The 24,212-nt window shown below is 36.1% G+C and overlaps 1 protein-coding gene across 32 annotated transcripts in view; it reads right to left on the bottom strand.

The window, feature by feature from the left end:
- Window positions 1-24,212, bottom strand: part of PMS1 (PMS1 homolog 1, mismatch repair system component) — a 90,827-nt gene that overhangs the window by 55,593 nt on the left and 11,022 nt on the right. For 25 of the 32 annotated variants that reach the window (XR_010109526.1, XM_008950590.4, XM_063595485.1 and 22 more), the window contains 3 exons: window positions 23,080-23,262; window positions 13,264-13,366; window positions 676-839 (listed from right to left, as the gene is read on the bottom strand). Coding sequence is in view for 31 of the 32 variants with exons in the window: in XM_008950590.4 (XP_008948838.3) it covers window positions 676-839; window positions 13,264-13,366; window positions 23,080-23,262 (450 nt within the window). In the remaining variant the exon portion in view is untranslated. Of the gene's footprint in view, window positions 1-675; window positions 840-6,258; window positions 6,409-11,848; window positions 12,480-13,263; window positions 13,367-23,079; window positions 23,263-24,212 lie in introns of those variants that run through there. The other 7 variants (XM_063595489.1, XM_063595488.1, XM_034954671.2 and 4 more) reach the window with 3 other exon arrangements.

Genomic DNA, 24,212 nt, shown 5'->3' with positions numbered 1-24,212 from the left:
TAAAGGAAAAGAACCAGTCTTACTCATTTTCATATTTTGAGAATCTATCACAGCACTCAATAAAAGGAAGCACTCAAGCCATTTCTTAGATGAAAAATGTCTGCTGGGGGAATCCCTGATTTCAGAGATTAAGAAATGAAAAGTTCAATCAGATCATATAGATATTAGGCAACAAATTAAAGACACTCTTTATGTAATAAAGATAAAACGAGATAAATGTGGACTAACATTTTGAAAAAAAGACTCTTTACATGTTATCTTTGGGCTGCTATAGCAAAATACCATAAACTAGGTAGCTTATAAACAATAGAAATTTATTTTTCACAATTTTGGAGGCTGAGAAGTCCAAGATCAAGGTACCAGATGACTTGGTATCTAGTGAGGTCCCACTTTCTGGTTCATAGGTGGTGCCTCTGACTATGTAGTGGCCTCCTCACAAGGCAGAAGAAGGAAGGCAGCCCTCTGAGGTCTCCTTTATTTTAAGAGCATGAATTTCACTCCTCAAAGGCCCCATGCCCTAATAACATCACATGGTGATTAGGTTTTCAACAAATAAATTTTGTGAGGGCACACAAACATTTAGTCATAGCCCATATCTAACTGATTTAGAAAGTATACATTGTTTGTTTATTATATCATATACCCAGAAACTTATAAAGATAAAATAATGCTTACCTTGTTATGTACAAAGACAATCCTTAAGTCAGGTTTAAGGATACCATAGCTCATGAGGAGATCTTGGATCTTTTTTATTTCATCTTTACATTTTTTTGCAGTTGAGTAAAACTGCTTTCTTACAGGTAGATTCTTAAATAATCTTAAAGCAGTTACAGTTGTACCTGTTGGCAGACAAGAGAAAAGCATATTTAGATTTGGAAGGAACATCACAGATCTTCAAATCCGTATACAATTTGTAATTAACCCCTTCTATAACTGAAGGTCTCCTCCTCCAATTCTAGAAACCCAAAGGCTCAACTTTGCAAACTACTCTGATTCCATGCTAGACTCTTCTATTTGTAACAAGACTGACCTACGAAGTATGACCTCGTCTATGTGGTCTAAAGAAGTATAATCTTACTTCTACCACTGCGTAGAAACATGGGCTTACAAGAATGCAGTATCATAAGAAATCTGCTGTGCTCAAACTACCTGGGAATGGTGCTTATTCTGGACTTTAAAATATAATTTATAGGAGATATAATGTTACACAGTTTATATAATAACCTTATATCACTGGAAATTCTTACCTGAAATAATATCTGGTAACCTAGTTAAATTTACCTCATTTTCAACAACATTCAAAAACACAGGATAACCTAACAAAAGAATTTTTTTAACTTATAGTTTAACTGGAAAGCTGAATAAAGGTGCAAAAATTATACTGCTGAACTATCAGATTAACCACTAGCTTTTACTAAAAAAAAACACCACTACCACATAAAATTAAGGACTGAATGTTTGTCATAGCCATATACGATAGGTACATAGGTACATATTTTTAAAACACTGAAGAATGAAACATTTAAAAACTACTAGTCACCAGTTAATCTCAGAGTTATGAAATCAATCTCCCCATGTGATTCTTATGAATGTACAGTCAGAGTAGAGAATCATTACACTGAGGAGTAATGAAATAAATTTATAGTGTAGTGCTTCTCAACCTTCACAGCATTGACATTTGGCCAGGTAATTTGTTGTGGGGGACTGTTCTGTGCATTGTAGAATGTTTAGCAGCATCTCTGGCCTCTTACCCACTAGATGCCAGTAGCATCCTCTTTAGTTGTGACAATCAAATATCTCCAGATACTGCCAAATGTTCCCTGGGAAACAAAGTTGCCTTGGTTGAGAACCACTGATTTAGTATTTAAAAACTACCATCTTTTTTTTTTAAATAAAATAGAATAAAAAGATAGAATAAACTAGATAAATAGAGTACATCACCTATAGTTAGGATAAATATTATGTCATGACATTTTGTTTTGATTAGCTGTGTGTGAACTGGGTTGCTATGTAAAATATATTTATTACCGTGAATCAGTCAAAAAGGCTAAAGTTGCTGCAATAGGTCAATTTTTGTCCTACTGCTTATAACATAGAGCAAAAACACAAAGAAAATGGCAATCATAAGGAACGTATAAGACTTTGAAACTGTAGTGTAAAATTTTACGTAGTTTTAAAGTTCCAAGAGGAGAAAAAGAAATCACTAGTAGTTTTAAAGTTCCAAAAGGAGAAAAAGAAACAAATGGAGATGTAATTAAATAAATACTAGAAGAAAATTTTCGAGTTAAAGGCTTAAGTGCAGATTTCAAGAGCTTACTTCATTATAAGGAGGAATATTTTAGGAAGAAAAAAGAAAGTACATTCTACTGGAAATCCTAAATTTTGAGGACAAGAAAAGAATGTTAAAAACTGTCATACAGAAAGAACAAGTTTCTTACAAGAAAAGACTAACATCAAATTTCTCACCTATAACACTAGAAGACAAACAATTTACTATTAAGAAGAAATTAAGAAATTGACACCCAGTTAAGATAGGTATAGGGCAAAATGAAGACATTTTTGGACTTGCAAAGATCCAGAAGTATATCACCCAAATGTATTTGATGAAAATAATGGAAGATAAACTCTAACCAAATGACTATAATATTAAAATAGAGATTTCACCAGGTGTGGTGGGTTGCACCTATAATCCCAACTACTTGGGAGCCTTAGGCAGTAGGATGGCTTGAGCCCAGGAAGTAGAGACCAGACTGGCCAACACGGTGAGACCCTATCTTTAAAAATTAAAAATAAAAAATTAGTCTGGCATGGTAGTATATGCCTATAGTCCTAGCTACTTGGGAGGCTGTGAGAGGATCCCTTGAGCCCAGGAGTTCAAGGCTGCAGTGAGCTATGACTGTGCCACTGCACTCAAGCCTGGGTGACAGAACAAAACCCTGTTTCTAAGGGGGGGAAAAAAAGACATTTTATGACAACAAGATGAGAAAATAAATGTGGTGTGCAAAGCATCTTAAAAGTTTGACTGTAAACAGAAGATGCTAATGTGATGGGCTTTGCAACATAACTTAAATAAAGATTCATGAAGAGATATAATGTAAGTCTGAGAAGGCCTAACAATAGCTTGTAACTCAATGTTACAAACTGTTATCAGTAACTGTATTACTCCATTCCTTCTCACACTGCTATAAAGATATTACCCTGGAATAGGTAATCTGTAAACAAAGGAGGTTTAATTGATTCACAGTTCCACATGGCTGGGAGGCCTCAGGAAATTTACATTCATGGCGGAAGGGGAAGCAGGCACCTTCTTCACAAGGCAGCATGAGAGAGTGTGAGTGTATGAAGGAGGAACTGTCAAATACTTATAAAAACCATTGGATCTCGTGAGAACTCACTATCATGAGAACAGCATGGGAGAAACTGCCCTCATGAGCCAATCACCACCTTCTCTAAACACATAGGGATTACGGGTCCCTCCCTCAACACATGGAGATTACAATTCGAGATGAGATTTGGGTGGGGACACAGAGCCAAACCATATCAGTAACACTGGTTAACTCGAGAAAAGGGGTGGGAATTAAGAGGTATAAAGCTTACACTGTCCTATACAACCTGGTCCATGGCTATCTTCTCTCCTACCAATGTCCTTCCTTCTGTTCCTAGAGGACATCAGAATTGTTTCCACCTCAGACCCTTTGTACATGTTCTTCTGTCAACCTTTCTACAGCTAACTCTTTCAGATCTCAGCTTGAGTATCATATCTTTTTTTTTTTTTTTGAGATGGAGTCTCTCTGTCACCCAGGCTGGAGTGCAGTGGCGCGATCTTGGCTCACTGCAAGCTCCGCCTCCTAGGTTCATGCCATTCTCCTGCTTCAGATTCCTGAGTAGCTGGGACTACAGGCACCCGCTGGGACTACAGGCACCCGCCAGCCCGCCTGGCTAATTTTTTGTATTTTTTTAGTAGAGACAGGGTTTCACCATGTTAGCCAGGATGGTCTCGATCTCCCGACCTCGTGATCCGCCCACCTCGGCCTCCCAAAGTGCTGGGATTACAGGCATCAGCCACAACGCCTGGCCCAGAGTATCATATCTTTTGAAAATCCATCCTTAAATGCCCTATCCAAGGCTGCTGCTTCTACAGTGGAACTATGTTTTCTTTCTTTTTAGAAAATGTCACCACTTGAAAAAACTTTCGTCTGCCTCGCCTCTTAGAATACAAGTATGAGAGCAAAGAACTACCATGTTTGCCATTATATCCCTAGCACCTTAAACAACAATGAATAATCTGTAGGCATTTAACAAAGTCTTAAATGAATACTTAAAGAAACAAAATAAGAGAAAGTAATAAAGTTTGTATTTGTCTGAATTATTTATTTATTTATGGAAGACACATGGTACTTGCAATTTTTGAAAGGAAATTTACTATAAGAGAAAAATAAAACAAGATTGGGGGGAAAAGATTTCTGTGGAAAAAGACTAAAGTAAGTGCAATATTCCTATTTTGCTCACACTTGATGTTTTTCTGCTTTTTTCTTGATCTGGTGCCTCATTAGCATATAACATTACTAATGATTTTTTTGGGGGAGGGGGTCTTCCTCTATTTTTATATAGAGCATTTCCTTGGCTCACCTGCATACATCACTTCCAAAGGCAGGATTAAATTCCTTGGAACACCATGTTCTAACATGGTGAGAACACATAGTTCTCACTAGTAACACTTTGGTGCTACTATTCTTTGGCTTAGGAAAGTAAAAAGGTCACTGCCAAATTTTGGAGCAGAAGCTGATGGAGATCAAGAAATGCATGCATTTAGCAGTCAGAGCAGGTATGCATTCTGCCTCTACTGCTAAATGGAAAATACACACACACCAGAATCTATACCAGATCCTATTCACAGAGACCTCACTTCATTCTTTGTTCCCCTAGATGTTTCCTCCATTCCCATGTCTTCAACTACTACCTATATGCCAATGATTCTTTTCATGGAAGTTGTAAGCAGCACCATACTTTTATAAATCTCTAAAAAAGAAAAAAACACTTCCAATTAAACTATGATACACTGCCTTAACAACAGTCCTGTGTAACACATGAAATGGATACATCAGCCTCTCATTCCTTTGAAATTTCTTTACTCCCATGAATATGGCAATTTCTTCTGGTGCCATCAATTTCAATGCTTTGCATATGACAGCAATCCTTTGGCACTTAACGCAGCTTCATTTAGTTGTGACTATTTCCCTTTTTAACTCTCATAAAGCAATTGTTGCAATAAAATATGAAGTTGTTTATTCCTCCAATCAACACATGAATTATTAATATTGCACAAAATTCAATTGATACAACAATAAGAACATCCAAAACTGCTGCTTTTCCAAAAAGGATTTTGGGAGGCCATTAATTATAAGCCACCATCTGTTTCCAGGCACGTCAAGTGTGACAAAATGTGCATCTTAGAATTGGTTAACTAAGACACATATCTGAGACCTACACTACTCTTTTAAGTTTTATAGACAGATGCTCACTCATTAACTCCACCTGGCTATCCTCAAGGTATATGAAATCGACCACACTCAGGCTGGAACTCATTATCTTCTTCCTTGGGTTTGATACTACACCTAACCTTCCTTTCTCATATAACACCAACATCCAATGGTTTCCAAAGGCAGATACTACAGAAAGAATTGATTCTTCCCTCTACTTCTTACTGCAATATTGCATAAGTCTTATAGGTCTATCTATTCTATCCTAGGAGTCTCTCCAATTTATGTCAAGTCCTTTCCCTCCCCTCAAACCCTAGTAGTTGAAGACAGTATCTTACAGTAATACAAAATTTATAGTAGAAATTACCAGTTAATCTTGTAAATAACCTATTAATCCTACTAGTTAATTTTGTAAATAACATGATATCAATCGTCTGCCTAAAATAAATTCCAGTGGCTCATAATGGTAAGGTACAAACTACCTGGTATGATATAAAAGGCCCTTCATAATCTAACACCTACGCTACCACTTTCTAAGCTAAACCTCCTGCTTCTACTACTCCAAAATCCTTACACTGAATTCTGTCATGTCATTCTCAGTACTCCATTTTATATGCTTTAATTGGCTTTTTAGCTATATAACTTCGTATTACTTTTAGTGGTTACTCTAGAGAGTATAACATATATTCTTAAATTATCAGTCTACCTCGATTACCATGAAATAAATTATATTTCACAATGTAACAACTTTGTAATAGTGTACCTCATTTACTCTTACCTTTTGTAAAGTTTTTGTCATGCGTTTTACTTTTCTGTGTGATAAACTCCACAATATACTTATTTTGTTTTTGTAAAATAAGTTTTTAAAATACTCGTCTTTCCATTTTTTCCACACATTTTCTAGTGCTTTTCTTTCCTTCTTGCAGATTCAGGTTGCCATGTAGAATCATTTTCCTTCAGCTTAAAAACCCCGTTAGTATTTCTTGTAGTGCATGGTGGGAGATTCTCTGTTTTATTTGTATGAAATTGCCTTCACTTTGTACTCATTCTTTAAAGGGCATTTTTACTGGTTATAGAAGTCTAAATCAAATTTTGTTTGTCTGTTTTGTTTCGTCTGAGAGTCTAATTCTGTCACCCAGGCTGGAGTACAGTGGCGTGATCTCGGCTAACTGCAACCTCCGCCTCCTGGGTTCAAGCAATTCTCCTGCCTCACCCTCCCGAGTAGCTGGGATTACAGGTATGCGCCACCACACCCAGATAATTTTAGTATTTTTAGTAGACACAGGGTTTCGCCATGTTGGCCAGGCTGGTCTCGAACTCCTGACCTCAGGTGATCCACCTGCCTCGGTCTCCCAAAATGCTGGGATTACAGGCATGAGCCACCGCACCTGGCTGAAAAATTTAAATACTTAAAAGATGTCATTCCATTTTCTTTGGACTTCTACGTTTCCAATGGGAAGTCAGCTGTCATTATTTTTATTGTTCCTCTGAATTCAATGTATTTTCTCCTCTGGCTGCTTTTAATATTTCATGAAAGCGGTAAATAGCGCCACACTTTTATGAATCTCTAAAAAAGAAAAAACACTTCCAATTAAAGTATAATACACTGCCTTAACAACACTCCTGTCCAACGCATTACTAGTTTTCGGTAATTCAATTATGATGTAGTTAGCTGTGGTTCTGTTTATTTTTTTTCCACTTGGTTCTGTTCACTGTCTTTGGTATGTGGCTCTATATCTTTTCAAAAATCTTGAAACATTCTCAGACATTTTCTTTTTTCAATCTTAATTATGTTATTAGTTTTTTTTGTTGTTGTTGAAGACAAGAGTCTCACTCTGTTGCCCAGGCTAGAGTGTATGGCACAATCTTGGCTCCCTGCAACCTCTAATTCCTGGGTTCAAGAGATTCTCCTGCCTCAGCCACCTAAGTAGCCAGGATTACAGGCATGCGCCAAAACACAAAAAAATTGGGTAATTTTTGTATTTTTGGTAGAGATGGGGTTTAACCATTTTGGCCAGGCTGGTCTTAAACTCCTGACTTCAAGTGATCTGCCCACCTTGGCCTCCCAAAGTGCTAGGATTACAGGTGTGAGCCACCGTGCCCAGCCCTCAGACTTTTTTTTTTTTTTTTCAGATTTTGTTCTGCCCCATTCTCTCTCCTGAGATTCCAGTCACAGGCATGTTAGACCATTTAATGTTGCCCCACAGGTCTCTGATGCTCTTTTCTCATTCTACTTCTGTGCTTCTATTTGCATATCATTTTTACTGACCTGACTCCAATAAGTCCAACCAATTAATTCTTCAGACATAGTACTTTTTGTTCTAGAATTTTCATTTAGTTTTTTAGTTTCCATTTCTCTGCTGAAATTTGCTACCTTCTTACCAATTTTGACCATCTTTTCTTCTAAATTCTTTAACATAAGTTTTTTTTTTAAGTTTTTGTCTGTTAATTCAAACATCTGGGTTATTGGTGAGTTTATTTACACTTGTTTCTCTTGATTACGGATCCCATTTTCCTCTCCTCAAGTCTCTCAAAATTTTTATTTTTGCCAAACATTGTATATAAAAGGATACTAAAGAAGAAAATATTTTCTCCCAGAGAAAGTGCTTTGTTTCCTGCCAAGAAGGTAGAGTGAAGAATATATCTCTTCAATCTAACTAGGAGTTTATCTGAGTTGAACCTTTTAGTTCCAGTTCAAATGTCTTTGGTTTCAAATGTCTTGAAGATGGAATCAGGTCTCTTTCTCTAGCAAGGTTTTAAGATCCTTCTTTCTATAGCTCAGTCCCAATTTTCTTAATCACTTTTTACTCAACAGAAGTCCTGCTGAGATTCAGTGTGGGGGTTGGACTAGCTCTGTTTGAGGATCCCATATTCTAATCTCTGTCATGTCCGCCCACAAGTGGCTATAAAAGTTCAGTTGGTTTCTCCTTGTACCATAGAAGCTCCCTTATTTGTAGAAGACTTGTTCCTTTATCCACCTATGACTCAGTTAATGCTCCCAGGGATGCAAATGGCCACCAGGCACTTCTTTTCTAGGAAGATGTAGTGTTTCTCTTGAGCTTTGTTCATTTAAACTTCTCTGTGACACAGGTCTTCAATGAGTTTAGACTACAAGTTTTTAAAATTATGTTTTTTCCCCTCATTGCTACGCAGATAGCAATGGTCTCTTGAAAATCTGTATCCATCATTTTTCTCTTGCCGAAAGGTTACACTCCATGTCTTCTTATCTATCATCTTCAAACTCCTACCATCTTCAAACTCAAACGTCATCTTTTCTGAAAAACTTGCTAACCTCTCTCTAGGCAGTCAGTGGCTTCATTTTGTCATTATTCACTCACCTGTGTTCCCCACTAGTCAGTAAGTTCCTAGATGACAAATATAATGGCATGCACTGTAGCTCTAGACAGAAGACAGAAATCAAGAGGGCAAAATATAAATGTGTATATGAAAGTAAAAAGAGATACCTGTTGATTTTTAAATGTTATGTATCTAAGACCACATTATACCTAATCTGTATATCGATAAATTATTGCTTCAGTACCTAAAAATATCCTCTGAAAGTAAAATGAGAATTATCATTATTTTGAGATGGAGTTTCGCTCTTGTTGCCCAGGCTGGAGTGCAATGGCACAATCTCGGCTCACTGCAACCTCTGCCTCCTGGATTCATGCAATTCTCCTGCCTCAGTGGGATTACAGGTGCCCGCCCCCATGCCTGGCTAATTTTTTGTATTTTTAGTAGAGACAGGGTTTCACCTTGTTGGCCAGGCAGGTCTTGAACTCCTGACCTCAAGATCTGCCTGCCTTGGCCTCCCAAAGTGCTGGGATTACAGGCGTGAGCCATTGTGCCCAGCCAATTGAGATTAATAAGAATTATATGTTTGAATAAAACATACTTATGGAAAAGTCTTTTCTGATTCCAAATGAACCCTGTCTCAAAAAGCAAAAAAAAATAAATAAATAAATAAAATAAGAAATGTGCTTCCTTAAAAGCACCAAGTAATATTGGCCAATAATAGGGAGGAGGCCCCATTATACTATAATGTTTTACAAGAAAATCATTCAGCTCTCTAACTTTAGCACATCCTACAAACACCAGAATTAAACTGCAGTGTTGTAATATGCTCCCTGTTATATTTTTACATGACCCCATGGTATGCCATTTATTATAATGGCAGCTATTTATATTCCTAATGTAAAGGTATGGTTGCTTGAATATATCAGAAAGTTTTCTTAAAATATTTAAGGAATAAAAGGTCCATTCTTAAATTAAGATGAAAAGATCTTTTAATACACGCACAATCACACACCGTAGGAATTTACAAAGAACATGATGTTCTGAAACTCTAGTAACAGGGTAGGAAAATGATCACAGCCCTTTAAATACTACTTTTGATATATGAGAAATTTCTAAGGCAGAAGTACTGGGAGATGTTAAAAGAATTTGACCAGGAGGGTAAATCAATTTGGAAAGCTTAATACTGATTATCTAGGGTAAAGAGAATAGAAGTGATGACAGAAAATGATAGGACTAAAGCTATTAATTTACTCCATGTTCTTGGTAGAATAATTTAAAAGATAGAGACTTATTTCTATTTTTCTTTTTAGTTTAAAAAAATGCTTTAAAATGGAAGTGAACAGAATGTAAGGGCAACTTAGGGTGACATACTGTTAAACACATAAATCATTTTAAATGGCTGAATTAATCCATAAAACAAATATACACCTAGAAAAACCAGAGCTGGAATTTCTAGTAAACTATTTTTAAACATTGTAAAATATGTTTTTTAGGCTGGGCACAGTGGCTCACGCCTATAATCCCAGCACTTTGCGAGGCCGAGGAGGGCAGATTTCTTGAGGTCAGGAGTTCGAGACCAGCCTGGCCAACACGGCAAAACCCTGTCTCTACTAAAAAAAAACACAAAAATTCGCCAGGTGTGGTGACACACACCTGCAATCCCAGCTACTTGGGAGGCCAAGGCACAAGAACTGTTTGAACCTGGGAGGTGGAGGCTGCACTGAGCTGAGTTCACGCCACTGCACTCTAGCCTGGGCGACAGAGTAAGACTCTGTCTCAAAATAATAATAATAATAATAATAAATTACGTTTTTTAAAGGGGTAACAAATTTTCCAATGCCTAAATAAAATTTTGTTGTAAGTTGTTCCCATACCTACAATTATGCCACCCACAGGTATCATTATATCAGATGACATGAAGAGTAAATGCTAAGCAGGGATGTTCACCTCACAGCAGAAATTAGTCCAAGAACCCTACATGTACAGGTATAAATTAGGATGGTTGAACTGTAATTTTATCTTACACAGAAAATATTTAAATGGAAGCTAAATGACAGCTGGTGAAATGTGAGTATGTGATTCAATCACTCAAAACCTATCAGCACTAAGGCAATATAAATATAAAAGGCTTTTGAAAGTGTTTGTAGATATATATAATATGTCCACCTAGAACAACTTAAAATTAAGACTTTAACTTTCTGCTGTTTTCCTAACCAATCAACTATAATTAGGTGAAAAAACTGAGTTATGAAAAGCAATTAGTAGTTTTGCAACTACTGATCTTCTAAGTATTTATTCTTGTTTCTTGAGATAAAAGAAATATACTAAAGAAAGTAAAGTTCATTTGTTGACTACGGAAATTCCTTAATATGCATACCTGGTCTCACTTACTTAAGGTAGAAGACTGAGGTCAGCAGGAAAAGGAAAATCAACAGCAAAAGGGCAAAGATCAGATGGATTCCATATCTAGGATTGTTATTTCATAGTTCCCATGGAGATGAATAAAGAAAAGCATGAGAAGTATGAGTGATGCAAAGCCATTGGCCATCCAGATTAGACTGGTCACTACTAAGACAAAAATAAATTCCTTTAAGTTTTATAAGGCGACTAGATTACTTCAAAGTACTCTACTGGATAGCCACTCAAATATCTCCTAATGGTTTCCTAATTTGAACTCGTAAGAACTGGGGTCAGAGTATTTCTAGAGAGGAGCCATATTTTAAAAATGCCTTCTCTCTGTCCTAACTTTTGATATATAGTAAAAGAATTATAATCTATTATTTTTAATTAAAATATATATAATATTTGTATCATTCTACATCAAATAAAATAGCTGTTAGAGTTGAGCTCATTTTCATTAACTGAATAAATGAGGAAAAAATGTGCATTGTCTTAGGAGTTTCTATTAACTCTCTCCTTTATGTGGAACAAAAATATCAATTCCTAACGGGCAAAACTAATCAGTAATTAAGCTAAGGATTTACAAAATAAGTGAACGAGTGAGAGAATTTGGTACCAGTATTAAAATAAAAGAAATTTATATTTTATACATGAAATGAAGACAGAAGTCATTTGAAAAAAAAATTCAATAATTTAATATTAAAACTGAAGGAAAAAAACCACAGAAAATATACAGAATGTACTTTGATAAACTGCAATGAGGGAACACAAAATTAAACATGAATTTACAACACAAATTGGAGAAGCAGAAGGATAAACAACAACAACAAAACCCACAAGTCCCTTTTCAGATCTAATAATTATTTTGAACATGACTCTAAAGAGGTAATAGCTTTAATAGTCTCTTAATCATCCCATCACTAGAAATTATTAAAAAAAGATTAAAGGAGATATGTGAAACTGAAGCCTAAAGAGATCTTTTTTACCTTTGTAAGTAAATAGTTTTTAGAGAAATTTAAACACTTATCAGCTGAACATAGCGGCTCACACCTGTAATCTCAGCACTCTGGGAGGCCAAGGCAGGTGTATCGCTTGGGCTCAGGAGTTCCAGGCCAGCTGGGCAACACAGCAAAACCGTGTCTCTACTAAAAATACAAAAATTAGCCGGGTATGGTGGTATGCACCTGTAGTCCCAGCTACTGAGGAGGCTGAGGTGGGAGGATCACTTGAGCTTGGGAGGCAGAGGTTGCAGTGAACCAAGATGATGCCACTGCAGTCCAGCCTGTGTGACAGAGTGAGACCCTGTCTCAGCAAAATAAAATAAAATAAAATAAAAAACATAAGATATCAATTAAAATGTAATAATATTACATAAAAGTATATAAAACACTAACTACATTACAAGTAGAAACAATATGTATTTGCTTCAAAGTAATATAGAAAGGGAAGAAATGGGTGAGGGTATTACATGAAAGAACTTTAGCAATGAATTGATAAATTATTGAAACTGAGTGATAAGTACAGTAACTTCTTATGCATGTTTGAAGTTTTCCATAAATTAACAAATAGATTTTAAATTATCTATTTAATCATATCTTGATGGTATGGTTTATTTCCACTATTACCAAATCAATTATGTTTTATATGTTTCAATAAAATTTTAATCTTCTTCATATATGAAGATGACACTGGTAATCCAGCACTGGTAAAATAAATACTCTTAGTTTTTACAGAGGAGTAACTAGTCCATGGAAGTGTCCAGTCTCTCATACAGTTCCTTTTGAGAACAATTCTAAATATTTAAGAAATTGGTGGCTAGAATAAAGGCTGAATGTTTACTTGGAAGTTAACTAGCCTTTATCAGGACCAAGCCCAAAGCAATACAGTTCCTTCTGAGAACAATTCTAAATATTTAACAAACTGGTGGCTAGAATAAAGGCTGAATGTTTACTTGGAAGTTAACTAGCCTTTATCAGGACCAAGCCCAAAGCAATATATTTGTATTCACGGAGTAACTTTTTTTTTTTAAACCAACAATTAAGACAGAAAAGGTAAAGAATGTTTGTATACAAAGCTACTTTCTTACCTTGACCAAGATGTGAAGGTTTCTGAGAAAGTATGCGGCCACTGCCATCTAAAACATACTGGGTGCTAAAATTATCAGCAGCCGTTCTTGTTGTAATTAAAACCTGGGGGAAAAAAACATCTAATAAAACTAACACTTTAGATATTGTGATGGGTTCATTATCAAAGATTTGAAATGATTATTGCATAATATATTTACTCAATAGCGTATTTTACCTAATAAACATTTGTGACCAGTTCTTTTGTAATATTCCTTAGAGTTACACGAATAAGCAACAGGCCAGCTTGTATTTTTTTATGTTGCAAATTACTGTTTTGAGTATTTCACTTTATTAAAACACTCGGACACAAACAAGTATACCTGAAATGCCATTTGTATTGTATGCATTATATGACTTATGTCTGTAAAAGCAAGTACTTCAACTGTATTAAGGGAACTTGCTTTTTAACAGACTATTTCCATAAATTTGTTGGTAAATGAATAGTTCTTTGGTAAAGTGATCATTCCCTCCCCCTTCTTTATTATGTGTAAAACTGCACTTCTGTATTTCAAGATTATGGTCCAAAAAAAATTAAATTATATATATATTTAAAGATATTTTTTCTTAAAACTGAGCTTTAAACTCATTAAGCCTAAATTTTTTATTAATTAAAAAAATTTAAAACATGTAAGCATAAGTGAAGAAGACATTTCATTCAGCATGAAAATATTTCCTCAGATGTTAGTCATAGAAATACAAATTTTGAAGTGTCTGCCCTCTTTTGAGCTAGCTTCTTCCTCAGCTTTCTATTTACTTACCCCATGAGGTAGGTATGAAAGTACAATAGTAAAATATGCCATTGTCAGGAAAAAAGCGAAAAAAAAGTGGGGAGTGGGGATGCTGGCAAGGAAAGCATTGGGAAGAAGGTAGCCTCCTCGCATGTCTGGTGAGCCAATGATGACCCAAAATTGGGAGTAATCTTTCTTGGCCATCTTTATATGAAGAGCTGAATATTCTAAAGTAAATCTATATAATTTAGACACCACAAGAATCCAACCCCACTGTTGGAACTCATCTGAATCCAGGTGGGTCTATATTTGAAGGTTCTGTCACCCTGCCCTAACCAAGCAGATTTACTGTAGGGCCTACAGCTCTGTGGAACATGTTGGTAGCACGCAGGGAATATCAGGGCAACAAAAGAAACGGCTTCTCCAGCTCACAGTACCAGCAGAGGACGTTAGATTCTCTCTGAAAATGAAGTCTATGAAACTCTTACTAGGGGCGCTATGTCAAGCTATTACTGTGATACTATCCCCCGAAAAAGCAGAACCTAAAACAAAGTTGTGAGTTTCTGAGTACTCTTAAGGGATCTACTTCTTCCAAAATACATTCCATGGTTCAAAAATGGTGTAATTTAGAGGACAGAAAGTGCTAGAGATTTTCTTTTCTGTGCCTAATTATTCCATAATTATCCCTTTAAAGACAATTCTACATTTAACCAACTGATTTTCCAAAATGCTAAGGTCAACTGAATTCTATTTCTCTACTCCAAAGAACTAGCCACCTGACCTAAAGTTGGTGTCACTGAGCAAAGGCGGCCCTGGAACTCTGAGTTCCAGTATTAACCCTGCCAGTGGCTTCTAGATGGTCCTGAATAAATGATTACACAGATCATCTTTAAGGGAAGGGTGATGATAAGATGAAGATGATGCTAATACTTTATAAGGTTACATGGGATTTTGTTTTAACCACTTTAAGTATCTTATAAGATATTAATTTGCTCATCCTTTAAACATATATACTCCAGTCTAGACGAAGAAACTGAAGTGCTAAAAAGCAAAATAAGAACTTAGTGCTCATAATGTAACATTTATGTTAAAGTTAAAAAAAAAAAACCTCTATTTTCCAACATTAAAATTTTGTAAAATTACAATTTGTAGACTACGAAAACGTATTTAGATATGAAATGCTTTGCAATTCATGGCTAAAGACAGTAAAGCATAAAGCAAACACATAAGTGTACTTCAAAAATTTATGAAATACAGCGTGTTCCACAGAGGAAGGAAAGGGAATTGTATTTCGAGAGATTGTTTCATCATATGACCCTGTGTCCGGAGCAGGAAACTTTTTTTTGGACCGGGCACAGGTTCAGAATTCATTAGCTGTGCAGGAGCTAGCATTTGAGCCTGCAGTAACTCCACCATCAGGAGCATCTCTAACAGTACACACTATTACTGGTGATTCTTACTAGAGACATTGAGGAATGGTGGCAGAGTGAACCTAGTGGTGTCAAGAGAAGAAATAAAGAAAACCAGTATTTTAAAAGGAAAAGTTTTACAAGTCCTTAGAGGACCTTGGAGGCTATATTTAGTTATCAGTTATTAAAAACTGACTCTCTGGTCCAGTTTACTGAGTTTCAAGAAATCGCAGTATCATTACAAAATTAAAATTACATAAAAGCACTTAAACTTCAGATAAACATAGTTTTTCTTCAATGTTTAGATAAAAAGTAAAGAAAAAACTTAGAATATATCCTGATAATTCAGGTAAAAATCCTCTTGACAAAAATTCATTTAAGGTAATTATGATAAAGCCTTTTGAGTTTTTTGGGGGGGCTAAGTTTTAGATGAAAACTGACACAAAAACGAGTTGAAAACGCAGGGTCTTTACGATTCAGGTGAAATACAGACTTTTGCCTGAATGGCTGAAATGTTTTCTTTTCTGCATGTGAGTATGCCTGCCTGCCTGTGCAAGTATTGTGCACTAATTAAAGTACTCTGACTGCAGGACTTGTTCCCAGATACCCACTATGGGGAGCCTAGCAACAGGGAGATTTTGGCCCTGGCTTTTCTCCTTTCAATACAGTTCCATCACCTGTGATGAAGCTGCATTTAGGAAGTAAAATATTCCAACTGCTTCAAAACTTCCCAGACGTATTTTGACTAAAGCTCCTCCATCACAGCTATAAAAAATATACGAGACAACCCTACACTGTGGAAAAGGAGTCAGAAGTCCTTGGTTTAGAACCATCATAATGACATTAGGGGCTTCCCCTGACCCTTTTATAGTATGTGGGCCCACAAATAAGTGAGTCCCAACTTCCACCTTCAAAACAAAATGACTCAGCTTCTCATTCTGCCCCTCTAAGCCCTGGAGGCTTAATGTGAGGTGATACAAAAACAAACCTACAGATCCTATATTATCTCATCACAAAATTATGTACAGTTGACCCTTCCACAACACAAGTCTGAACTGTGCAGGTCCACTTAACAAACAGATTTTCTGCCACCAGAGACAGCAAGACCAATCTCTTCTCTTCTACCCTTTCCTTAGCTTACTCAACATGAACACTTAATGAACAGCTTCCACTTAATGAACAGCAAACATATTTATTTTCTCTTATAATTTTCTTAATAAGATTCTTTTCACTAGTTTACTTTATTGTAAGAATACAGTATATAATACATGCAACATACAAAATATGTTATCTTCCGGTCAACAGGAGGCCGGTCAACAGTAGTTAAGTTTTAAAGGAGTCAAAAGTTACATGTGAATTTTTGACTGCATAGCGAAGTGGTGGGTTTGGGGGGTCTGCACCTCAACTGCGTGATGTTCAAGGGTCAACTGCATAATGAGCTTGATAAGGTGAGAATAATATTCAGTACACTGTAACCATTTAAATGGTGGATGAATGAATCAATAAATGTAAATATTATGCAGAGGATGACATTTATTCTTCTGAGGGAAAAACGAGAGAAAAAAATGAACTAACACTACAGGATGAAGGCATTTGGTGAGAATTAGAAGGAATTTACCTATGAATGGCTATTACATTTTATAAAGGATTTCCCTAAAATGTGGAATAGCATACATCGAATGCGGAGGTGAAATACTGTTTGCAGAGGGGAATAAGCAAGTCTAATGATCTTATCCAGATGCATATACTACTTTTCACATACAAGTCCAAAGTAGAAATAACTTGCATCTGTATGTACACAATATTCAAGACACTGTAAGATATATTATTGTATTTGACCCTCACTTGATAAATGAAAAAAAAAAAATTCTCAGAAAACTTAATCTGCCTTTGGCCTTTGGCCAGGTCTCTTATTCAAACACTCAGGATTTAGAATTACGCTTCTGACTCCTACTTCAGAATTTGTTCTTTAAGAAAAAAAATAAAATAAAATAAACTGTTCTGTATTTCTAAAACCAGCCTCCATGTAAAATCCAGTTCAAAAATGTTGTTAGTTTCTTAAACATTTCTTTGATAACACATATATCAACCTAAAAAGAAAAATATTTTATGTGTTTTTTGTTATGTGATAGGAATAATATACACAATCTTTATAAACATTTTTATGAGACGGTCAAGACAGGATTTTCACTCTCTCTATTTCAACCCAGTCACTGTGCTTAGTAATTAGTACTAGTAATTAAACACTGAAGATGACAAATTTCTCAAAATTATTGCTCTACAAACAATAAATTTCAAGAAGTTATGCTTGCTGTTATGATTTTAAAGAAAACCATTACGAGTAAATTTGTGTCAGTTGCTGATATACTCATCACAGATCATGAAAGCAATAATTCCATTTTAAAATACCAATAGTTTACTTTGTAGATATAAAAAGAATGCCTGCAGGGCACAGTGGCTCCTGCCTGCCAGCAATTCGGTGGCTGAGGCAGGAAGATTGCTTGAGGCCAGGATTTTGAGCCCAGCCTGAACAAGAGAGTGAGACCCTATCTCTACAAAAAATTACAAAAATTATAAAACAAAACAAAACAAAAATAATGCTTTACTTCTTTGGACTGTTTAAGGTTGGAAGTTATTTTATAATTGACAAATTAGGAAAACTGACCATTCAAGTATATAAATAAAGAACATAGAATTAGATGTATTTTAGATTTCTCCAGCCAATTTTGCTGAAAGTCTAACTTAATTTTTCTTCCTAATAACATTTTTTAAATAAACAGAAAGTAAGTCAACAACTAGAGTTATAGGTGATGGCTGTTTAATAGTGTGCCCAATTACGTATCGATCCACTGAGCCTAGGATGGTTTACAACCCTATGACTTTAAAATTATATGCATCAGTTAGTTTGGTAGATAAAATAATCAAATTACTAATTTTTATTGCATTCACTGTAATTTTCATCTAAAAGTTTCAAAATAAGCCAGTCTTGAAAATATATTTTTTCTATATATGAAACCTCAATTCTTTCTGAGTGCTAAGGAATATTCATTAAGTTCAAAAAGTGAACTCCTTTCCCCCAAAATGCACCCATTAAGTCTTATTTAAAAATATTTATTTTTAAATGTAACTGACTTCAACAAACATACATTACTTCCTGTTTTTCTCAAATACTATTCACAGTCCTCCCATATAAGTTTCAACTCACCTACTCCTAACAACTTATCTATTGAACTTTGCACTGCAGGCCTGGGTATATTTGTAAATAATTTAATATTTAATATGGAAGTATTTTTAAACTTTATAAATACATTTCTAATCATGCTAGTAAAGAGGTAATATAATCTACCATGGAAAATACATTACTGAAAGGCATGAAATTAGGACTGAATTCTGGGCTTTGCCTTGAACACACTATGTATACCTGAATAGGTTACAAATTTCATATTTCACTGTGTACAATTCCTCTGAAATCAACTACCTAGTGCAGCACCCTGCATGCAGTAGACAATGAACATTACTTGAGTTATTAGAGACAGTGTTTTGAAGTTGGGTAAGACGACTTGGCATTCGGCTTCAAAAGACCTCAGTTTCCTCATCAGTACTATGAAGAGACTGAAGCACAGAAGACCTACATTGTAGGCTGGCTAATCCATGAAGCTCATTCTGAGATGGAGATTAGTGAGCAGGCAGTTTATTGGGGGGTTCTTTGGGATGATCACCAGTGGGCATAGGGCAATGTTGTCCTGAACTGGGACGTTTATAACCCCTCAACCAGTCACTGGATTCATTGGATGCAGGTTGCCCTGCATGACTTGGGTAAGGCAGCTGTCTTCAGCTGCGATAAGGGCCAGCTCCAGATGGAGACTCAAGGGTGAGTCACCAACACTCTTGGCAGCTGGGGGCTGACTGCTCAGTCCTTAAGTGGGGGATCTAGATGTTGTACTAGGGTCCCCTACTACTATAAAAGTTCCTTCCAGCTAGCTCTGTATTTCCTTTAGTTTTCAGGTACAATCAAACCTAAATCATCATCAAAAACTCTGTGCCAAAATAATACATACCATATGATTTCATTTATATCAAGTTCAAGAACATAAAGAACTAATCTGTGTTGACAGAGGTCTGAATAGCAGTTACCTCTGAGAAGTACTGACTGGGAGTGGGTATGAGGGAACCTTCTGGGGTTCTGATAATGGTCTAAATCTTGATCAGGATTATACATATGTAAAAATTCATTGTGTTGTTAGTGTAGGTGTGTGTGTGCATGCATACACATACACATCTATATGTGGTTTTCCCAAAGACTTGTAAGAAAGGAAACTCCATAAAATACTGTTAATATTTTCTAAGATAAATGCTTGGCATTGCAAACATTTTTTTAAAAACTTTATAGTTTTCCACTATTGTGATACTTTGACAATTCTTTTGTAATTCTGATGAGCAAAATTATTTTATTTATACTCAAGGCCACTTGAATGCCTCAAAATAAAACAAAGACAAAATGATAAACTTGCCTATCAAGTGGGTTTAAGTAATCAAATAAGGAAACAAGATAGAAAGTGACCAATGGAGAAAGACTTACAAAACTGCCATCTAAACTCAGAACTACAGTGAAGATTTGAATAAATCATACAGCTCATGTGAAACCTATTTCTAAAAACCAAGTATAGTGCTGCCACCTAGTAGGCAAAGCTATTATGACTAATTTCAGCTCTGGAGGGTTACATATATATCTTGCAGAAAATACAGAAATGCCAAATTATCTTTTTTGACAATAATCTACCAAATAAAGCTTAAAGCCTATCTGTCAAGTTCGAACAACAGCTAAAAAAAAAAAAAATCAAATACTTATGCTCTAAAACAGAAAAAAAAATGACTTCTAAAGTAGTCACTGACAGCTAAACAGTACTGGCAGATTCAGAGGTTCCCTGATGCAAACCTCGTGCAATTTTAAAGACAAACTCTTTGTACAAGATCCAGGGTTGTGGATTCCCATTTATAGTCTTGAGGAGAAAAACGGACAATGCCCAATTGAACCCTCTAGTCCCTCTTCCCCAAAATCTGTTTGAAGGCTCTGTGAACTCCAAATAAAGCGAGTGCTGAGGAAAATAGAGAAGTACACAGTGTGCTAGATTTTGGACAGCCGTTTTAAGAGTACACGTGACAATTTCCCTTTAATGATCTCTAAACATCTGGATTCTAATAAGCAAGGGCCCCTAGTCCTCTATGCTCCAACAGCAAAATCTCCCACTTAAACTTCATCTCCTTTGCAATTTCTCTGGCCTACTTAAGACATGTTATATAGCCAGAAAAGCCCAAAAGTAAAAAACTGAACCCAGAGGGTCACCAATTTAACAACGGTGCTACTTAGGATTTTTTGACTTTACAGTGGCGCGGAAGTGGTATGCATTCAGTAGAAAGCAGTGGATAAGCTAGCAATGCTGAGGCAGTGACCCACAGCTCCCAGTCAGCCATGTGACGATGAGGATAAACAACAGATCCTCTCCAGTGTACTATGTTGCCAGATAATTTTGCCCAACTGTAGACCAATGTAAGTGTTCTGAGCATGTTTAAAGTAGGTTAGGCTAAGCAGTAATGCTCAGCAAGTTAAGCATATTAAATGCATTTTCGATTTACGATATTTTCGACTTACAAAGGTTTAATCAGGAATGTAATCCCCTCATAAGTCAAGGAGTATCTGTACTGAGCTGGAATCCTAGCCACAAAAAATGGAGAAAACCTACACTATCCTATGCCAGCACTTCAAAAACAGAAGGGCTGAGGGAAGACCACAATGAACCTAGAGAATATATCATTATTCTTGGCAAGACTGGACTACTAAACAGATGTCCAAAGACCAGAAGGGGAGACAGCAACAATATCTCATTTCTGTGCCACTTTTCCAGAACAACAGGTATGAAGTCCTATCATTTTACTGTACTGGAACATTCTTGCCTAAATAGGGTCTGCCAGCCTAAGCACAAATGAAGGATTACATGGCTACTGGGCAAATTTCAATAACTCAAGAGACCCTCACAATCACCCTGTCACCTGGCACATAGATACTGTCACACAATAAGAGCCCAACATCCACAGGGTAATAGTACAAAAAAAGTAGTACAGAGTCAGGTGATCAAACACAATTGAGATAACAGAAATGAAGAGATCAAGGTTCTAGATGGGCTTTGCTACAAACTACTTAAAAGATCTGGGGCAGAGGCAGTGTAGTATAATTGGTACCATGCAATTGAGTGTGCCAAGCACTGAACTCAGGAGTTCATAGACACTGAGCAGCACCTAACTCACAGTCAGAAGGGTACAGTTCTTAAATCCAATCCGCCCTTAACTAGTTAAGGTTTAGACCAAGTCAATTCACATCTCTAGAGCATAATCTCACTAACTGTACCGATTAGAGTGGTATTTCTAAAGTGTAGTCCACAGAACAAGCAAACAAACAAACAAAAATGATATGCTTTCTCAATAAAAGAATTTCATGGTCAAGTAGGTATAGGAAAAAGTGCGTACATAAACCACCAACCTTAGAGATTTACAATGTGCTTGAATATAGTAAAGGCTCTGCGAAGTGCTGTAGTTAAATATCTGCTTAATTTTCTTAATACAATTTTTAAATGCAAAACACACTTTGCTGCTCCTCAAAAAATTAGACACAGAATTATGATATGACATAGCAAGTCTACTTCTGGATATATACCCCAAAGAAGTAAAAGCAGGGACTCAAACACGTATTTGTACACCAATGTTCACAGAAACATTATTCACAATAGCCCAAAGGTGGGTGAAAGTAACCCAGGTGCCCACCGATGAAAATGAACAGATAAACAAAATGTGGTATATACACATGATGGAATATTATTCAGCCTTAAAAAGGAAGGAAATTCTGATGCATGTTACAACATGGATGAACCCTGAAGACATTATAAGAGAAATAGGCCAGATACAAAAGAACAAATATTTTATGAGTCCACTTATATGTGATACCTAGAATAGTCTAATTCATAGAGACAGAAAGTAGAACAGTGAGTACTAGGGGATGGGGGGAAAAGGCATTATTGTTTAATGGGTACAGAGTTTGAAATAATGAAAAGGTTGCGGAGATGAATAATGGTTATAGATACACGACAATGTGACTGTAGCTAATGCCACTGCCACTGAATTGTACATTTAAAAATAGTTAAAATGATAAATTTTATGTTATGTATATATATATATTTTTGAGACAGAATCTCGCTCTATCTTGCCTAGGTGGGAGTGCAGTGGCATGATCTCGGGTCACTGCAGCCTCTGTTTCCCGGGTTCAAGCAATTCTCCTGCCTCAGCCTCTCAAGTAGCTGGGACTACAGATGTGAGCCACCACAGCCAGCTAATTTTGTATTTTTAGTAGAGACGGGGTTTCACCATGTTGGCCAGGCTAGTCTCGAACTCCTGACCTCAGGTGATCCACCTGCCTCAGCCTCCCAAAGTGCTGGGATTACAGGCGTGAGCCACCTCGCCCGGCTTATGTTATGTATATTTTACCATAATAAAAATAATTAAAACCATACTTCACCAAATACTGGGTTAGTTTTAACTGTAATGTTCAGTGAATATGAAATCACTAAAATAACCAATATAATTACCTTACCTCAGCTACACAACAAATTGACCCCAAGGCTTCTCCACGAAAACCGTAAGTTGTCAAATTTTCAAGATCTTCATGACTATTTATTTTTGAGGTGTAGTACTTCATTGCCATTACAGGTGCATCAACAGCCTTGATACCCTCCCCGTTATCTCGCACCTCAATTTTATCAAATCCATAGTTCTCCTATAAAATGTCAAAAAACACTTTTAGTATGTAAAAATATTAAACTGTTATCACACTTAGAAAGAAACACAAGTGAAAGAATTTTGACATTTATTTACTTTTATGGAAGCATAGCATTATGGATATAAGAGTTTAAATTCTTCAGCTCTACTAATTTCTAGTTATGGTGCAACAGGCAACTCCCTTGTTTTCTCTGGACACAGATTCAACTGTTGAATAAGGAGGTTAGGCTGATCTTTAAGGTTGCTTTTCACTGTTTCATTATCATGGGTATTTACAATAAACAATAATTTATGTTTAAATTTGACTAAAAAAATTCTTCTGAATTACATACACCTTTGGTATGTATGTATGGTATGTATGGCCCCAAAACAAAACAAAACAAAACAGAACAGAACTCCATCAGCGACAAAGTAACACATGTTCTAGTCAGGAAGAACCTAGCAAGTATCATTATTCAACCTGATTTTTATTTATTTATTTTGTTTTTTGTTTCCTTATTTTGCTTTTCTATGGCAGGAATCAACCTGATATTTAATACTTTCTCCCTTACATAAAAATCTATGTTTACTACATTATAACTTTCTAAATCTTTTTCTGCAAACAGCCATCTAACAGGAAACTGCTGAGAAAACACATCTAATTTAGCAACCCCAGTAAGTTTTTAATTTGAAAAAAATCAAGACTTTTTTTAGATACTTTGTCACTCAGGCTACATACAGTACAGTGGCATGATCATAGCTCACTGTAGCCTTGAATGCCTGGGCTTGTGATCCTCCCACCTCAGCCTCTTGAGGTGCTGGGACTATAGCTGCATGCCACAGTGCCTAACTATTTTTATTTTTATTTTTTGTACAGGTGGGGTCTCACTTTGTTGTCCAGGCTGGTATCAAACTCCTGGCTCCAAGCGATCCTCCTGCCTCAGCTTCCCAAAGTGCTGGAATTACAGG

This window comes from Pan paniscus, chromosome 13 (genome assembly GCF_029289425.2).
Source record: "Pan paniscus chromosome 13, NHGRI_mPanPan1-v2.0_pri, whole genome shotgun sequence".
In the NCBI taxonomy this organism is placed as follows: domain Eukaryota; kingdom Metazoa; phylum Chordata; class Mammalia; order Primates; family Hominidae; genus Pan; species Pan paniscus.
The sequence above is the reverse complement of the archived record's forward strand: the minus strand, read 5'-3'. Positions and strand labels throughout refer to the sequence as shown.